Genomic DNA, 17,093 nt, shown 5'->3' with positions numbered 1-17,093 from the left:
CCAGCTTTGGTGGCCTAAGGAAAATGAGGAGGAACCCAATAGTTGGAAGCCCTCATCCAGAAATTCCAATCAACGTTAATTTGGACATTTAAAATTTTCCCTGTTCTGACTTTTATTTTTTGGTTCCCTGTCTAGAACTTGTAATGGTAACTACTCTTGCCTTTACTTCTCCTTCACATCCCTATTCACCAGTCAAGGACTTTCTTTTCTCCTTCCAGTAAGAGTTATGCAATTTGGGAGTCTTTTAGATAGACCCACTGAAGGGGCACTCCAATAGCCTCACCCTGCGTCCCTGTTCAGCATGGAAGAAGCCAGAGGACCCAATAGAGGGACGCTTTTGGAAGCTCTTGTCAAGAAATCCCAATGGGCTCTGATATGAATATTTGAAATTTGCTGTTCTGTGCTGACTTTTTTCTGGTTCCCTGTCTAGAACTTGTAATGGTAACTACTCTTGCCTTTACTTCTCCTTCACATCCCTATTCACCAGTCAAGGACTTTCTTTTCTCCTTCCAGTAAGAGTTATGCAATTTGGGAGTCTTTTAGATAGACCCACTGAAGGGGGTACCCCAATTGCCTCACCCTGTGCCCCTGTTCAGCATGGAAGAAGCCAGAGTGGTCTGCATCCTGATTCCCTATTGGCAATTTGGATAACCCCTTCAGAGGACAGTGTGATAAGAATAGGAGGTAGGACTTGGCTAGGCAGGGTTAAAAATGTTGGAGGGGAGGCAGTGGGCATGGATTTGGTCAAAACACCTTATGTGCGTGTCTGAAATTCTCAATAAAGTTTTTGTAAAAATAAAAAAAGGAAAAAATGGCACATAAAAACTTACCTTGGGCCTCTTAGCAACATACTCTGTTCCAAAGGCCTAAAATGTCCAAAGTATTTGGGAGCTCTTATCTAACCCCTAAAGGATTTTAGGGTTACCTTTTCAGAGGGGGGAATGTTAGAGTAGCAAAAAGCTGAAAGAAAAGAAAGTGTCTTCTTGCAGCTCTATGGCTGAGATGCCCATTTTCATACTAGCCAAGCCCAAGGATGTTGTCAATAGCTAAGGCCACCAAATATCCCTGCCACATGCAACTCCTTCCTCCCACAGCATGCAAGCTTACTTTGTCAAAGTCAACACAGTGGCCCTACCCTCATCATATATAATGCAACAGAGCCATATCAGAATGGCTAACACCTTGCCTTTCTATGTAATGCAAACTAATCAGTGGAGTTGGTCAGTCATATTCACAGGTCCTGCCATACTTGGAAGGAAGGAAGGAAGGAAGGAAGGAAGGAAGGAAGGGAGGGGAGGGAGGGAGAGAGAGAAAGAAAAAAGGAAGGAAGGATGGAAGGAAGGGAGGGAAAGAGAGAGAGAAAGAAAGAGAAAGAAAGAAAAGAGCAAGAACACGAAGTTCAGACAAAAATTCTGGGGAGCTATGGGAGGTGTTGGAGGGGAGGAAAGCATCCTCTCACCTTTAGTCCAGTCCTTTTCATTCTCCACCAGGGATGTCTGTGTGCTTAGAAGACCCTGTCATTCGTCTATCTCTTAGCTGTGTATTCCTTTTCCAGTTTTCTAATAACACGCTATTGCTGTTCTGGTACCCAACCCTTCTCTGTATAACATACAGATTTGATCAAAACACCTTATATGCATGAATGAAATTCTCAATAAAGTTTTTATAAAGGTTAAAAAAATTATTCCAAAGGGAATTAAACCAGTCAATTGCTGTTTCCTGCTGTATTCTTAGGTCTGTTTCAAACAGTGTTTGTCATGTATAAACCCCACTTAAAATGGACAGATCACACTATCAGAACAGGTTCGAGCCAAGCTCTCCAAGGTCCCTTCCTGATCAAAAATTTTGTGAATCAACAATCCTAAGCACTCTAAATTTAACAATAAAAAAATAGATTTTATTCTTCTCATACAGAAACTTTAAAAAGCACCAATCTGAGCCAAGCATGGTGGCACACTCCTTTAATCCCAGCACTCGGGAGGCAGAGGCAGGCGGTTCTCTGTGAGTTCAAGGCCAGCCTGGTCTACATAGTGAGTTCCAGGACAGCTGGGGCTACAGGGAGACCCTGTCTCAAAAAGACCAAAAAAAAAAGCATGAATCCATACATAGAAATTTTAGTATCTTTCTAGAAAAGCTATCACTTATGCCCTCTAACTCTGCAATACTAGTCTAAAATATAGTTTTTCTAAACTCATTCAGTACATTTACTAGGTGAGGCTAAGTATTAAATATGAGTTTATGGCTCATTGTTGGTTTATATGGAAGTTGTAGATATCTAAATTTGTGAAAAGGAAGTGTAAGTTATACCACTGCCAAATTAGCTCTGATCAGAAAAATTACATTGACTATTTAGATCTGTATCTCACGTGGAAAATAAAATAGCTGATTCAGACCTAGTGATCCGGAGTGTGACAAATATTTTCAGGGGTAAGAAACTGGCTCTGGGTCTCTATGTCTACTTCCCCACTAAAGTTCGCCTGTTAGCTTCTTATCTATTTTACAGGTGGAAAAAAGAATTCCTGAAACTTATCTGCTTAGATTCTTACTTTATAAACCTGGGTATACAGTGGGATCGTTTGAAGAGTTACTGGAAATGCAGATGTCTGGATCTCATTACCAGGAATTCCAATTTACCTAGTATGGGGTACAGTCTAGACAGCAGGACGTCACCAAAACTCCCAGGTGATTCTAATTACAGCAGTATTTTCGAACTACTGCTGTAGCCTAGTCCGGAAGCATCAGCATCAGACAAACCTGGAGTTTGTCAGAAACGTAAAAGCACTTCCAAGTTTAATATGCAAAGCCTAACAAAGACAGTCATCAGCTTCAGCTGTCTTCCTGTCTAAGAAGCTCCCAGACTATGTCAATGCTACTATTCGGGGACCAGGCTTGGGTTCACAAGGCTCCAAGGGTTCTCAAGGTTTAGTCTCTGCACCCTGAGGATTACTTGGACATCAGTTATGACAATTTTTATGTCTAGCTGACACCTACTAAATCAAAACCACAGAGCTAGAGTTTGGCAATCTGTGCTTTAATAAGCCAAATGATTCTAGCAACATGCTCAACTTTTGACCACTGATCTCGATGATCTCTAACATCCCTTGCCCATCAACCAGGTACTTAAGTCAGTTACAAGCAATTTTTGGCCTGCTTTTGTAAATCTCTTGAGAGATACTAAAATTGTAGTGAACATTTTTTAGTATTTTGTTGCTGTTACATTTATACTGATGAATGAGTGCCAATTTTGCAAATACGTTAAAGAATCTAAAGTGAACCAACATATTAAAACTCACCGCACAATATTAGAGATGCATATATCATGAAGGGCAGGTAATTGTAGAAAACTTATCTAGTCAACCACTATATAACATCAATAGACCTAGGCTTTATAAATCTAAGATAAGAGTGATTAAATTCTGGTACAAGGTTACTTCTTCCTTTCTACAATAAAATCCAATCTAAAAATGGGGTGGGGTCAAAAACCAACCAAACAAACAAAACCAAAATATCCCCTTAAGTCAAATTCAAGGGTAAGAAAGGTATATGCAGGGGCTGGAGAGATGGCTCAACTGTTAAGAGTTCTAGCTGTTCTTGCAGAAATGCTGGATTTGGTTCCTAGTACCCACATAGGGGCTAAGAATCATCCATAATTCCAGTTCAGGAGATTCAATGCCTTGTTCAGGCCTCTGCAGGCATTGCACAACACAGGTGCACTTACATACATGCAGGCAGAACACTCATAAATATACACACAAAAACACACAAAGTAAAAATAAAGGAAGGAAGGAAGGAAGGAAGGAAGGAGGGAAGGAGGGAAGGAGGGAAGGAGGGAAGGAGGGAAGGAAGGAAGGAAGGAAGGAAGGAAGGAAGGAAGGAAGGAAGGAAGGAAGGAAGGAAGGAAGGAAGGAAGGGTAGGTAGATGCACGCTTTCCACCGTGTGTGTGTTAATACAATTTTCAAGATTTGAGTGTTCCACTCATACAATCAATTTCTTACCTAAAGTTCTATATCCAAAACACTTAATTCCAAATTATTACACATTACACTAAACAAAGGTTCCTGAACACAAATACTCTTTGCTTAATCAGAAATATGAGCTTTTGTTTGGAGACGGATATGTGCCAACCTCTTATGAAGAAAAAAACAATCTGAATAAATACACCACAAGTCAATAAACAATTGACTAAGCAGAAAAGTGCCAACTTGTACCTGATTTGCTCCAGGAATGAACAGTTCCCTAGCAGACAGGCAAAGAGAAATCCTTTTACCTTACCAATGCCACATCTTGTCAGCATTTCGGCAGTCACGCTACCAACTCCACCAACACCGACTATTGCAACAGCGTATGTGCGGATTTTCTGTGAAACACAATGACACGTTGGATCAGCAGCACTACTCTGTCATAAAAAAATCATTTTCATTTACTGAAATCATCTCAGAAGCTTGAAAACGTTCATCATACCTCATAGTCGCTTACAATTCCCATTCGTTTCAAAGCCATCAGGCGACTTAAAACACAAAGGAAAAAATGTTTTAGAGCTCATATTTTAAGTACTGGTGATATTGACAGACATACATCATCACAGAACACAATCACCAAAGCTCAACCACTACTACTTTCAAAGAGAAGGACTACAGCTGGACACAGTGGCATGAATCTGTACTACCACTCAGGAGGCTGAGGCAGGAGGACTAGGAGTTCAAGACCAACATGGGGCACACAGCAAATCTGAGGACAATTTGCTAGATAAAATTAAATCACTGGGTGGGTTTAAAAACACAGATGTTCATGGACTCTCCCTGTGGTGAGGGCCCCTACTATACTGAAATATCTTTAGCCCTACCCGAAGTTCTTTTACAAGTATCTGTGACTATCACTGAAAATTTTAGGTGATTCTCTGATATAACTGAAATACAGGCTTAAGATTTGACTTCTTAGAATCTATTAAATAGTTCATTCTTCATTCACCCCTCTTCTGGTTTCAAAAACACATCACTATAGGCACTTTTCTCTTGCGGGTAAACAGCAGCTGTCTAATTGGAACTTAAGGCCTACTAATGGGAGAGAACTCTTCTTGCATAGAAAACATCCCCAAGTACATATGACTGAAGAGGTCACAGACCCTAGAGAAGAACCTACTTCTGCTACTTCCCTAGACCAATGTAATTTCTTACTATATTCTAAATGTGTCCTTATATTCACAGGTAAGTGTACCTCTCACCACTCATCAAAGAAGCTTCTTGCAACAGATGGGGACTATTAACAAAGTTCTACAACTGGTCAAACATAGTGAATAAGTAACTCTAGGGTGCCCAGCCCTAAGTGACACATCTACAATGCAACTTCTACACCTAAGACTCAGGAACATTTTGGAAAAGGGGCTGAAAAGAATGTAAGAGTCAGAGAGACAAGACACCTGCTACTAGTTAATGTATTCTAGACATGACAAGGAAGCTTCACCAATGAAATCTCCACAGTATGATAGTCTAAGAAGATCTGCATAGTGAGAAAACCAGTTAACATGCCAAGGTGGATGGGCAGAATTTCACAGGGTCCCATCTCAAGACAAAGAGCTACAGGCAATCAATGGATGCTGAGATAGGGAGAATCTGTCTTCTCCAGGGACTATCTCCATGAGAGGATATTTAAGCCCAAATAAGAAGCCCTAAACACAGGTACACAGGAGAACCACTAAATGGACTCAGTGTTTTATATACGTGCATATATATATATGTATATACACACACACATATATACATACGTGTGTGTGTATAAAGGAATGTATGTATATGCTATGTAGCATATGTATATGTATGTATATGCTATGTAACAATAAAGAGCATCAGAAATTGGGGGGCGTGGAAGAAGTTGGAGAGGGATCGCGAGGTTTGGAAATAATGCAAACCCAGTACTCATGAGCTACATTCTTGAGGATATACTCAGTGAATTATGTATGTCTCCACTGTGCACATCTGTGCATATAAAGAAAAACAGCTAACTGGTGTTTATTACATTAGTAGTCTGACCCAGGTTCTGTGCTAAGAGCTTTATGGGGTTCTCTCTTTGAATTAGCTCAGCAGCCTACATTTTCCATTCCAAAAGAGGTTAATAGAGCTATTCAGAATCAAAGCCAGGATTCAGACCCAGGCAGCTGGACTGTTTGGGAGAACCAACTCCCTGGAGTTATTTTGTCTCTTTTTATATTGCTACACTGCATGGTGACCCTAATTATATATGTTTTTGTATATTTGGGCATTTGGAGAAAAATCTTAAAGGAGATTACTTCACTTTCTGCATTGAACTGACTTATTGATTACGTTGAGATAATTAGTCGAACACACTCATGTTCTTGGTAACACATTGATTTGCTCAGCGGCAAATTGATATGGAAAAATTCAAATCACGGAGCGTCTGCATGTAATTCATGATTGACTTTGTCGTAATCTTCAAATACATCTCTTGGCACATGCAGTTCACTCTGATACCTTGCCATCTGGCTCATAAAAACAGTTCAGTGTGCTGCTCAGGACTATATATTTAGGGAATTTGGAGCCTCTTTATACTACTCTTCACATGGCTATCTAATGGTCACTGGCTAATGGGTAAATCCTTTTCTCTATAAGTGAAAGAATTAAAAGATGGGAAAATGGTTCAGTGCAAAGAGGAAGTTTGATGGCAAGTGTTACAGACTTCTTGAGTAGAGAATGGGGAGACCACGGACTCTTAAAGAGATTTGGTTTTTATTTGGATTTAGTGTGCTCCACCTGGTGATTCCCCTCCCTTTCTCTGTGGGTCTAACGGTGTCTATGTGCACCTTCCATGGCTGAGAAGGACCCTGTCTCTGTCCCCAAACAAGGAAATAACTGAACTGTTGGTTGGCTGGGATGACAGTGGAAGCCCTTGCTCTTTGTGGCATAACAGGTACAGAGAGACCCGTTGCATGTGAGGGGAAATGGACTCCATTTTAGGAAAGTGGAGAGTTAACTGCTAAGGACAAGAAGCCACAAGGAGATAGAACTCACTGCCTATTTCTCAGGTGAAAAGCCATAAAGAAATCAAACTGGGGTTATGTTGTTCCCCCTTCTCCCATCCTAGGGGCCCATGGCTTCAAGCTCAAACTTGATCTATGAAAAACAATTGCCTAACACCCACTGTCCCCACATCAGATATGTTTCTTCACACTGCCAGTCATCTCAGTAAATGACCATCTGTCCAACAACAATGACACAAGTTGGAGCCTAGACTCAGCTTTGCCTGCTCTCCTTTGCTCACAGCTCACCTTAACCACTAAGACCACCATAGGTTCTAATGCCAAAACAATGTCAAGACCACATCGTCTCTGTAATTTCCACTGCCATAGCTTACAAGCATGTCCAACTCATGGTCCATAGGCTGCATGGTCCACAGGCCGCAGGCACCCAAGGGTAGCTACAAACATGACCCAACACAAAAATCATAAATTTGCTTAAAGCATTATGAGATTTCTTTTTGCAATTTATTTTTATAACTCAGTTGTGTGGTTCTCAAGAGTAAACTTTGTAGATGACAGCATTGTGTCACAATATCAAAAGGTTGGACAGGTCTAGTACATACAACCTTACTGTCTATAGACATACGTAGCTTCCTCCATGCGTACACTAGCACAGTCCTTTTCATATCTACATCACTCAAAGTCAAAAAGTGACTTTCCATCACACCGAGGATAAATGCAAAATCCTTACCTTGGCCTCTGAGGTCCCATGGGATTCTGACCCTGCAGCCACCTCTCCCTCATCCTCTGCTTCTTCCTCTCCTCCAGGCATTTCCAGCCAATGATATACAAGTCCTTGGTGCTCCTCAAATACACAGACTATACCCCCATCCCAAGTTGGGAGAATGCCAGGATCCAAGGATGCTGCTGGGAGATGTTCCCAAAAGATTCTTCAGAGAATACCCAGAACGGGCAGGTGGATTCTTGTCAACAGGTTTTACTCCCATCATGAGCAGCAAGACCACAGCCGCTCAGAGAGTGCTGCACCAGAGCCAGGGCTTCAGGGTGCACTGATGGAAGGTCCCCATGAGGATAAGGGATACGGGCTCAGAAGGCAGCACCGCCCTGTCATGAAGCAACCTATAGATGTCACAGTATAGATTTTGGAGTCTTGAAAACCTAGATTGGACTTCTGGCTCCACCCTGGCTATGGTGGTCATTTAAGTCTCTCTGAGTCCCAGAGTCTCCTCATATTTCAAAATGGTGCAATGATTCCTTTCCCATCATATTTGGAGTTTTTCCAAAGCTCTGCGTGTATCCACGGCAGTGTAACGTATATGTACTATAACAGCCAAACACATCAACTGTGTAAGTGAAAGACAATTTTGGCGAAAATGTGAAGGGATAAAAAGAACCCAACTTCCAATCATTGAACAAGTGTGGTTTGTTTTTCTCACGTAGAAGGAGTATGGAGGAAGGCGTGGCTGACTTAGTTTAGCTGCTCAGTGGGGCTTCAGGGTCTTTCATTGCTTCTACACCTTAGGCTGCTGGTGTTTGTTCTTAGTTATGTTGTCATGACAAGAAGCCTGCTGTAGCTTTGAACATTACAGCTGTGTTCAAGATGAGAAGAAGAGACAGAGGGAGGCCCAACAAAGCTCTCTCTCTCTCTCTCTCTCTCTCTCTCTCTCTCTCTCTATCTTTCTTTGAATTTTTATTCTGTTTTTACAGGTGATTATGAGTTGCCTGGGTGGGTACTGGGAACTAAACTCAGGTCTTCTGAAAAAGAATCAATTAAAAAAAACCTTTTTTTTTTTTTTTTAAGGTTCAATTAATGCCCATCTAGTAGAGTTGGCTAGAAAGTTAAATTGCTCTGAGTACTGCCATCCTCTTTGGTGTTCCTTTTCATCTTTACAATATTCCTGAATATGATGCAACCTCTCTTTACAGGAGGAAAAATTCAGATCCTTTTATTACTCCAGATCAAGTAACCAGCACACAATACCTGGAGCTGAGTTTCTAAACCAGGATTTGAAGCTAACGACTTCTAATCTCAAAGCCCCACCTTGCCTCTCCAGTTTCCCCACACGCTCATAATTCTATTTCATACCACACAATTCCATGGTGACTTCATCATTTTTAGTCATTGTTTCACCCTACATTTAGTCTCTCAAACTAAAGCAAAAAGACCTAAAAGTTGATTGATTTATATTTCTTTTATATCACCTGATGCAATTACAATGATGTGAACACGTCCAAAGCCATTTTCCAGCATTTTTTAATTGTCCTCTACTTCCCCTGTCGTAATTCTAGTGGTCTGCACTGCAAGCACATGTTCACCTTTCTATCTCTCATTTAGTAAGTGCTGAGGAAAAGGACATGTCTACTCCATATCCACGGTGTTGGCTTCTAATATTCATAGGAGATAAATAATATCAATGGTGGCTAGAGATTTTTTTTAAGGTGCTCAATGTATGTCTGAGTTGAACGACCATTTCAAGAAAATCAAGGTGGTCAAATGTTCACAGACCAGTAAGCAGCTTGGGCATCGACCAATATCGACTATGTCAAGGAAAATTGTGTAAATTAGACAGAAAAAGAAAAATGTTTAGACTTGAGTTCTGAAAGTTTTGTCACTAGTACAAAGTCAAGGGATCATGTCCATTAAAATAATTTCTGAAAGATGACTTTAAAGGCCCTTATTCCTTTATACTTCATCTTGGAGGGAAAATTTCATTCTTCATCTACAAAATTAGAATGTTGAAAGATGTCAAATGGAATAGCAAGTTTTTGCGTACTCAAGCTCTAAAAATTGTAGTTCATTATCCCTTCATATTTGGCAATACAACCAAAACATGGCACACTAATACTGCCACTGAGGCTCTACGTACTACAAATAACTACAAATAACTTTTAAACTCAAAACAGAAAGTATCAATGGCATCTTTCCTATTTCACCCATGTTAAACTACCCAACTTTTAGCCACAATATCTAATGACTTACTGAGGACAGACTTCCATGTGACAAACCTAATGCCACTTTGGATTCTTCCGTTTCCTACAATAGATCTATGATCTGAGGTAGCTCTCTAAGGCTCAATTTTCTCACCTATAGGATGTCAGTGAAACAACAGCAACCTCATGGGGCTGGCTGTGGTGACAAGAGACAACATATGTCATGAAAGGTCAATAACTGCTTGCTACTGCATGCACTGTGCGGTCCTGTACAAGGCTTGCCACGTACAACTTCTAAGAATTTTACATATACCGATTTTTTTTCCAATCATCATAACTATGACAGACATTGCAATCATCCGCACTTTGCAGGTAGCAAAGTGAACCAGAAGTTCAGAAGTTGTCAGAGGTTACTGGGCTACTTAGTAAACAGAGAAATGAATCCAATCAGTCTTGATGCAGAGTTCTTACACTGAATTCTCTCTGTTGCACTGATAAACCTTTGAGAGGAGTGGGGCAGGCAGGCCTGAGAAAATCAAATGATCGGAGGTCATGAGACCACCCTAATATCTCTGTAGGAACAATGATGTGTTCCTACAGATCTTAATATCTGCCTCAGGCAGAGTGAAGTAGACCAACAGAGACAAGGAGTGACAGGAAACTGGATACATTGGACAGTGGCAGAAGAGCGGCACCATATGGATGCCTGGTTTGTTTGTTTAAATAAAATGATTTCTTCTTTGCGGGAGAAGTGTCTCGCTATATAACCCAGGCTGGCCTTAAACTCATCGTGTAGCCCAGGCTGGCCTGGAACTCGCGGCAATCCCACTGCCTCAGCCTCCGGAGTCCTGGGGCCTCTGCTGTGAGTCACCACGCCCGGTGAGAAAAATAAATACCTTCTGACCAGCACTAAGCGTGGCCTTGCCCGTCTGGTAACAGACCCCCACGAGAAAAGAGTGGCAGGCCGACGGCATGGGGAAGGGGAGCGCCTCAGTCCAGTTCTGGGGAGACCCAGGCCAGCCACCCCCGCACTCAGATCACCTGTAGGGATTGGAGTCCACCACCTCGGGGCTCATCTTCTCGATGCGGGTCCGGCCGCCCCCTCCATCGCCGCCCCCCAGGATCCTCCGGCTTCTCTCCAGGGCCAGTTCCCGCTCCAGCTCCTCAACCCGCTGCCGCAGCTGCTCCACTGACTCGGCCATGGCTGGGCCCTCGGTGGCCGCCGCTCTCAGCCCGGGCGTCCGCCGCCGCCGCCCCACGCTGCTCCGCTGGGCCCACGAGGGGTAGGAGACCAGGAGCTAGTCCGACGCCTTCCCGGTTCCGACACCCCAGGAAGCGCCTCCTCCAGCGCAGCCCAGGCTGACACGTCTCCGCCACGCCCATCGGCCTTCCGCGGCTCCACTTCCGGTGCGTCGCCATCGAAACTCCCCTCAGCAAAAACTCTCCTCAAAAGAGGTTTTTATTTTCGTCACTACTTCTACTAGCCCAGGCCGTAGCAGAACCGCGGCCATCAGTGTCCAGATCAGGTAGATGCCGATGTTTCCATTCCAGTCTAGGCGGCCAGGAGGATAAGAGGCTATTTTATTCCCGGGCTCGCGGTCCCGGCGAACTCTTTTTTCAGTCGGACTTGAGGGGTTTTTCCGCCGGACCGTACGCTGAATCTGAATGTGGAACAAATCCCTGCGGCCTTGTTCGTCTTTGCAACGATTATGACTTTGTTTTCTACAAAATAGAGGCCTCCAGCCCTGGCGCTGATAGGAAATCCTAAGTCTGGTCCTGCAGTGGGCGTTTCCTTTATATCTGGCGGGATACACCCTAAGGCACTAGAGTCCGGAGGCCGGCACTACTTAGCCACCGCGCCCAGAGTTTGGATGATTGGCTAGAGCTAAGCCCCTACCCCGCCCCGCCCCCAAAGTCTAGATTGTCCTTTGCTAGTATAAGCAACCTCTGTGTCCTCTGACAGCTGTAGCAGTCATGGAGGTGGATGTCACCAGCGACACCGTCGAAGTGTTGCCCCAGCACCAGTTCGACCGCAGGGCCCTGGAGGCCTACCTGAATCAACACTTACCTGGCTTTGGGGCAGATCCTGGGGCTGTGCTGACTGTTACTCAATTCAGGTATCTACGCTAGCCTTGGCCTCCAGCAAAAACAGGTCCATGCTTGATGCTTTTCTTCCTTTGGTCCGGGTAGCTTTCTCGTTTCCCCAATGCCGATTTCTTTGCAATGACGGATCCTGCATGAGTTGTCCTTTGAATTCTGGACTAGTCTGAATTTAGAGGGCAGTAGCAGTTCTCATTTCACTATGCAGTGGACTAAGGAATGAAACGATGTACCTTGAGGTGTCCTTAAGATAGTTGAAACTGGACGCTCATGGAGAAAGAGATGCCCTCTATTACCTTTTATGCTACAATCTTTAGATAATTTTCTGAGAAGCTAGCGCTAATCTGTTTAATTGGCCTTATTCATGGGAGGCTGGATTAGTGGCACCGCCTTGAATATACAAATACCAAGCTTAACCTATCCACTTAGCAATTTTCAGTGCCACTTTAGATCTAAGTTCTAGAAGCAAGAGAATGGAACTGGGTGAGATGACCCTGCCAGTACCCTTACCGCTGTGAATCTGACTTTGGTCTGATGTTTCACAAGAGCTTAGAATTTTCATTTTTATTATAAAGTACTCATTTTATAAATACTTATTATTCCAAGTAAACTGTATCTGTGCCTTTCATGTGGAAATTTAACTATGTTGCACAAATTCTGAGAACAGTTTCTTATCTGTAATATTAGTACCCTTTAGTCTTGATAAGGACCTGAAAAATGTGGGTGAAAGGGCTTATGCATTGAAATAATGATGTGCACTAGTGGCATTATACCACCAGAATTTATATTTGACTATCGATTTCACTGAAAATAGCAAAGGAGATGGATCAGAGGAAGGTCTAAGAGTATAGAGAGGTATTGAAAGTTCCGTGTCCGAATATATCTGTGGGAAGGTAAAGAGAGATGGACTAAGTCATAATTGAAACCTCTAACATTAAAACCTTGTGTTGTAAACTAAAACAGATCAAAGTTCAAATTTCAACTGTCAGTCCACTCAGTGTGGAATTTGGCCAGCTTGTCTTTTGAACATCAAGTCCGACTTTTGGATAAAGGTTATAGTGTATATATCCAAGGACTTCTGTGGTCCAGTGTTAATGTAAAGATGATTCTGAATTAAGGTGGTGTTAAACAGTAATCATGCTTAATAAATGAAATTCATTATACCATAAAAATTACTTCTACAGCTGGGCATAATGGGACATGCCTGTAATCCCAACATCTGGAGGCTGAGGAAGAAAGATTATAAGTTTGAGGCTAACCTAGACAACATAGCAAGCCTTGACCTCAAAACTTTTTTTCCCAGAAATGTCATATGTTTGATTTAATACACACACACACACACACACACACACACACACACGTGTACACACTTAAGTAATGATTCCACACAGAAGACACATTAAATCCAAGACACATGAAAAGTTTTATGAAAATTGAAGACACATTAGGCCACAAAAAAGTCTCAGAAGAACTCCTTAAAAACCTTGGGCTGGTGAGGTTGCTCAGCAGGTAAAAGCATCTGCTGCCAAGGCTGATAACCTGAGTTTGATCCCTAGAAACCATACTGTGGAAGGAGAAAGCTGACTACAAGTTGTCCTCCGGCCTCCACAGACACCTCCCTCCACTTATACACTGAATAAATTGAAAAGAAAAACCACACATTTTCTCAATTTAATAAAACATTTTAACAATAAAAGCCACTAACAAATACAGTTCAGAAATTAAGTGGTTCACTAATTGTTCAGAGCTAATAATCTACAAAGATAATAGTTTATCAAAGTTCAGTATATAAATAAATTGTATTTCTGTACCTCAGCAACAGCTAAAATATACTTTTCAAAAAACTTTGATAATAGTTCAAAAATACAAGTTACCTGACTCAATAGGCTTTAACATATATGATAGAATCCATGAAATCCGGTGGGCATGCTATGAAGGGGAGGGAGTGCAGGTAGGGGAAGGCATCTAAATATGATTAAGATATATTATGAAATGCACAAAATACTCAGAAATAATGTTTGAAAAACTACAATAGAAAGTGAAAAAATAGGTAAAGCACTTGGAGATGCTTGACTTCATTACATTGTAAAGGGAAAGAAAAATTTAAAAACGTTCCATTTCCTACCACCATACTGACTTTTAAGAAATCTGACAGTAGGGCCAGTGATATAGCTCTCATCTAAGTCTAACAACCTGAGTGTAATCCCCAGAACCCAAGTAAAGGTGGATGGAGAGAACAGACTCTGAAAAGTTGTCCTCTGACCTCCACATGCATGCTGTGGCACATGTGTTCCCACACACATTGTGTACAGACACAATAACTTTTTAAGTCTGGAAATATCCAGCATTATTAGAACATGAGACATAAGGACTCAGAGTATTGTGGGGTCACTCCCTTCCCTTGTGGGTCATTGGCCACCGGTCCATGAGGACAAAGGGAGCAGAAGCAACAAACGGGGTCAGGACAGCCAGTGAGCACTGACGGAAGAAAGCCCTTCTGGGGAGACAGGTTCAGTGATTGAAACAGCTCCGTTTATTCAGTGGGGGTTAGGGAAAATATAGTGTGGAGGCAGCAGCCAATGCTTCAGCTGATAGGTGCTCATAGTGTGCTTTATTTACATATGGTAGCAGGATCCTATCATCTGGCTATAGGGCAATACCTCATTATATGGAAAAAACCTGGGGGCAATTTTACTGCAGGTAACTATGCCAAAGGTCATGTTTCAAATGAGGCCAAGCATCCATGCTTGGTGGCACTTTCCAGGTAAGTCAGGCAGGAAGCCCCTCATGAGAAAGGAGCCAACCTTAATAGCAGGGTTCCCCAACATCTCCACATTTTATTTCATAAATGGAGAAGTGTCATCACAAGCTTTAAGAGCCAACTCATCTATCTCAGGAGAATCCAAAGTTTGATAACTGACCATGACCTGCTTGGTAGTAATTTTTGCAATGGTAGTAATTTGTAAGAAATTGTATGAAACAGGGAGCAAGCATCAAAATAACGTAATCAAGGGGCTATTGATATTGTAACATTTTCCCTCTGAAGAGGTAACCCCAGAATCTTTTTGGGATAAGAGCTCACAAATACTTTTAACGTTTTTGGCCTTTGGGGCAGAGTACTTTGCTAAAAGGCCCAAGAACATTTTGACTTTTAGCCAAGAAAGAAACTGGCTACTTTTCTTTGATGTTTTTTTACCCTAGCTGCCTAGCCAATTTCTATCTCCTGTTCTTATCATATTATCCTCTGAAGAGGCTTACCCAAATTGCCAATAGGGAAATTGGGATGTAGACTGCTCTGGCTTCTTCCATGCTGAACAGGGACACAGGGTGAGGCAATTGGGGTACACCCTTCAGTGGGTCTATCTAAAAGACTCCCAAATTACATATCTCTTGACTATAGGGAGAAAAGAAAGGTGTTTGGTGCCTGGAAGATGTGAAGGAAAAGTAAAGGTAAGAGTAAGGGCAAGAGAAGTTAGTATTTCAATTTCTAGTCAGGGAACCAGAAAATGTCCAAATTAAAGTCCATTGGAATTTCTTGATGAGGGCTCCCAAAAGCATCCATCTAACAGGTTTTTTCTCATTTTTCTTTTGCCTGCCAAGGCTGGAATGATCGATGAACTCAGGATTGTTGTCAGGCACTTTGATAACTGTTGGAGTGGCTAGAATCAGCTCCCTCTTAAATGGCCTCTAGATAGGGAGAGAAAACAAATTTAGCCATCATTTTAGAATAGTGAGTTGTTTCCCTCAGCTGCAGGTGGGCACTACAGTATTGTAGACCAAGATTTAAAGTCCTACACCTGAGTAGCACTGTCCTATTAGGAACAAAATCACCAATGAGAAATAATTGTCTAAATAACATAAGAACTTAAGTCTAATGTCTGGGATGTGTAATCCTTTAAGTTCTTAAAGAAATATATTGATCACTTTAATTTTTGGTTATACTTTCCCCCTTGGGTGTTTAAGGCCATATAGTTGGCCCAAATAAACCAATATATTATTACTTTTAAGGTCATATGAGGATCTGTTTCTCAGGGGTCACATGTGCTTGGGGGAAGCCCCTGGCTCCTCAGGCTTTTTTTTTTTTTTTACCAGTTTCATCTATGTGAAGATAAGCCAAGAGGTCTTACTTGACCTGGGGTCTCCATGGCCTCCATGAACAAGAGGACAGGTGACTCACCACAGTTACAGGACATTTTGAGAGATGCTCCATAGCTCCCAGAACTTGTTTGACCTTGGAGGGCAAGGAACAAAAATTTGTTCCTTTCAGTCCCTCTGACCAGATTAGTATAGGCCTCAAAGTCTGGTTATTAAACACCCAAGAAGGTTAGTTACACCAATCTGGTACGTTTAATTACCATGTGTTATGTAGGTAGAGCTGCAAAACCCAAACATTTTTAAATAAACCTTGATGAGACGTCCTTAAACTAGTTGACTAAGCTATGACCTTAGAAATCTTAAGATCATCTTCTCATGCTTGATAAATCATAACAAATCTACACACATTCTCATTTTTAACAAAATACCTCCATTCCTGTATCCTTCTAAAATCTTTTATCTTACCATTCTCTTTTTTAACAACCATGAGACATAATAACATTAACAAATAAACTTTCCATCTGTTGTGAGAATTCTTTTCTGGGGCTATTAAGCAATGTTTTTCCCCTTTTTAGGTTGTAGTATCAAACCAATCTTTGATTACATTAAAATTTTTCTGGGGAACCAATAAATTTATTGAGCTTAGTTACAGAGATGACTGAGGGGTTGCTGGGGTATATGAGTGACCTGAGAGTATTTACACTGGAAAGCCTTAACCTAGCATGGATCTAGCCTTTTCTTCCTAGCCTTTCCAGATAATATACTTTAGTCCTCCCCAGACCCAGGAGACCATGTATGATTAGGGCCAAATTATATACAGTTGGTTGGGAAGAGCAGCTGGATACTCAGGTGAGGGTCCAATGACCCTGTTTACCCCTCCTCCTTTAATTAGATAAACTTAAGTCCATAAGTCCAGTTGTGACCTAAGTCCAGTTAGTGGACACAGCTGAAGTCATGAAGATGGCAGTTTGACTC

The 17,093-nt window shown here is 41.9% G+C and overlaps 2 protein-coding genes across 4 annotated transcripts in view; one reads left to right on the top strand and one right to left on the bottom strand.

Annotated features, from left to right (window-relative positions):
* The window catches only part of Uba5 (ubiquitin like modifier activating enzyme 5), a 23,796-nt gene extending 12,530 nt beyond the window's left edge, over positions 1–11,266 (bottom strand). The window contains exons 1-3 of one of the 2 annotated variants that reach the window (XM_008832667.3): positions 10,965–11,266; positions 4,463–4,508; positions 4,269–4,358 (exon numbers count right to left, since the gene is read on the bottom strand). In XM_008832667.3, the coding sequence (XP_008830889.1) occupies positions 4,269–4,358; positions 4,463–4,508; positions 10,965–11,125 (297 nt within the window). In that variant the 5' untranslated portion in view covers positions 11,126–11,266. Of the gene's footprint in view, positions 1–4,268; positions 4,359–4,462; positions 4,509–10,964 lie in introns of those variants that run through there. The other variant, XM_017798049.1, reaches the window with a different exon arrangement.
* Positions 11,267–11,325: 59 nt separating this feature from the next.
* Positions 11,326–17,093, top strand: part of Acad11 (acyl-CoA dehydrogenase family member 11) — a 109,465-nt gene continuing 103,697 nt past the window's right edge. Inside the window, exons 1-2 of one of the 2 annotated variants that reach the window (XM_008832670.3) lie at positions 11,326–11,449; positions 11,887–12,040. In XM_008832670.3, coding sequence (XP_008830892.1) covers positions 11,898–12,040 — 143 coding nt within the window. In that variant the 5' untranslated portion in view covers positions 11,326–11,449; positions 11,887–11,897. Of the gene's footprint in view, positions 11,450–11,533; positions 11,705–11,886; positions 12,041–17,093 lie in introns of those variants that run through there. The other variant, XM_029563362.1, reaches the window with a different exon arrangement.

This window comes from Nannospalax galili, unplaced genomic scaffold (assembly GCF_000622305.1).
Source record: "Nannospalax galili isolate Female #2095 unplaced genomic scaffold, S.galili_v1.0 scaffold3296, whole genome shotgun sequence".
Lineage (NCBI taxonomy): Eukaryota > Metazoa > Chordata > Mammalia > Rodentia > Spalacidae > Nannospalax > Nannospalax galili.
This window is presented reverse-complemented; position numbering and strand designations above follow the sequence as displayed.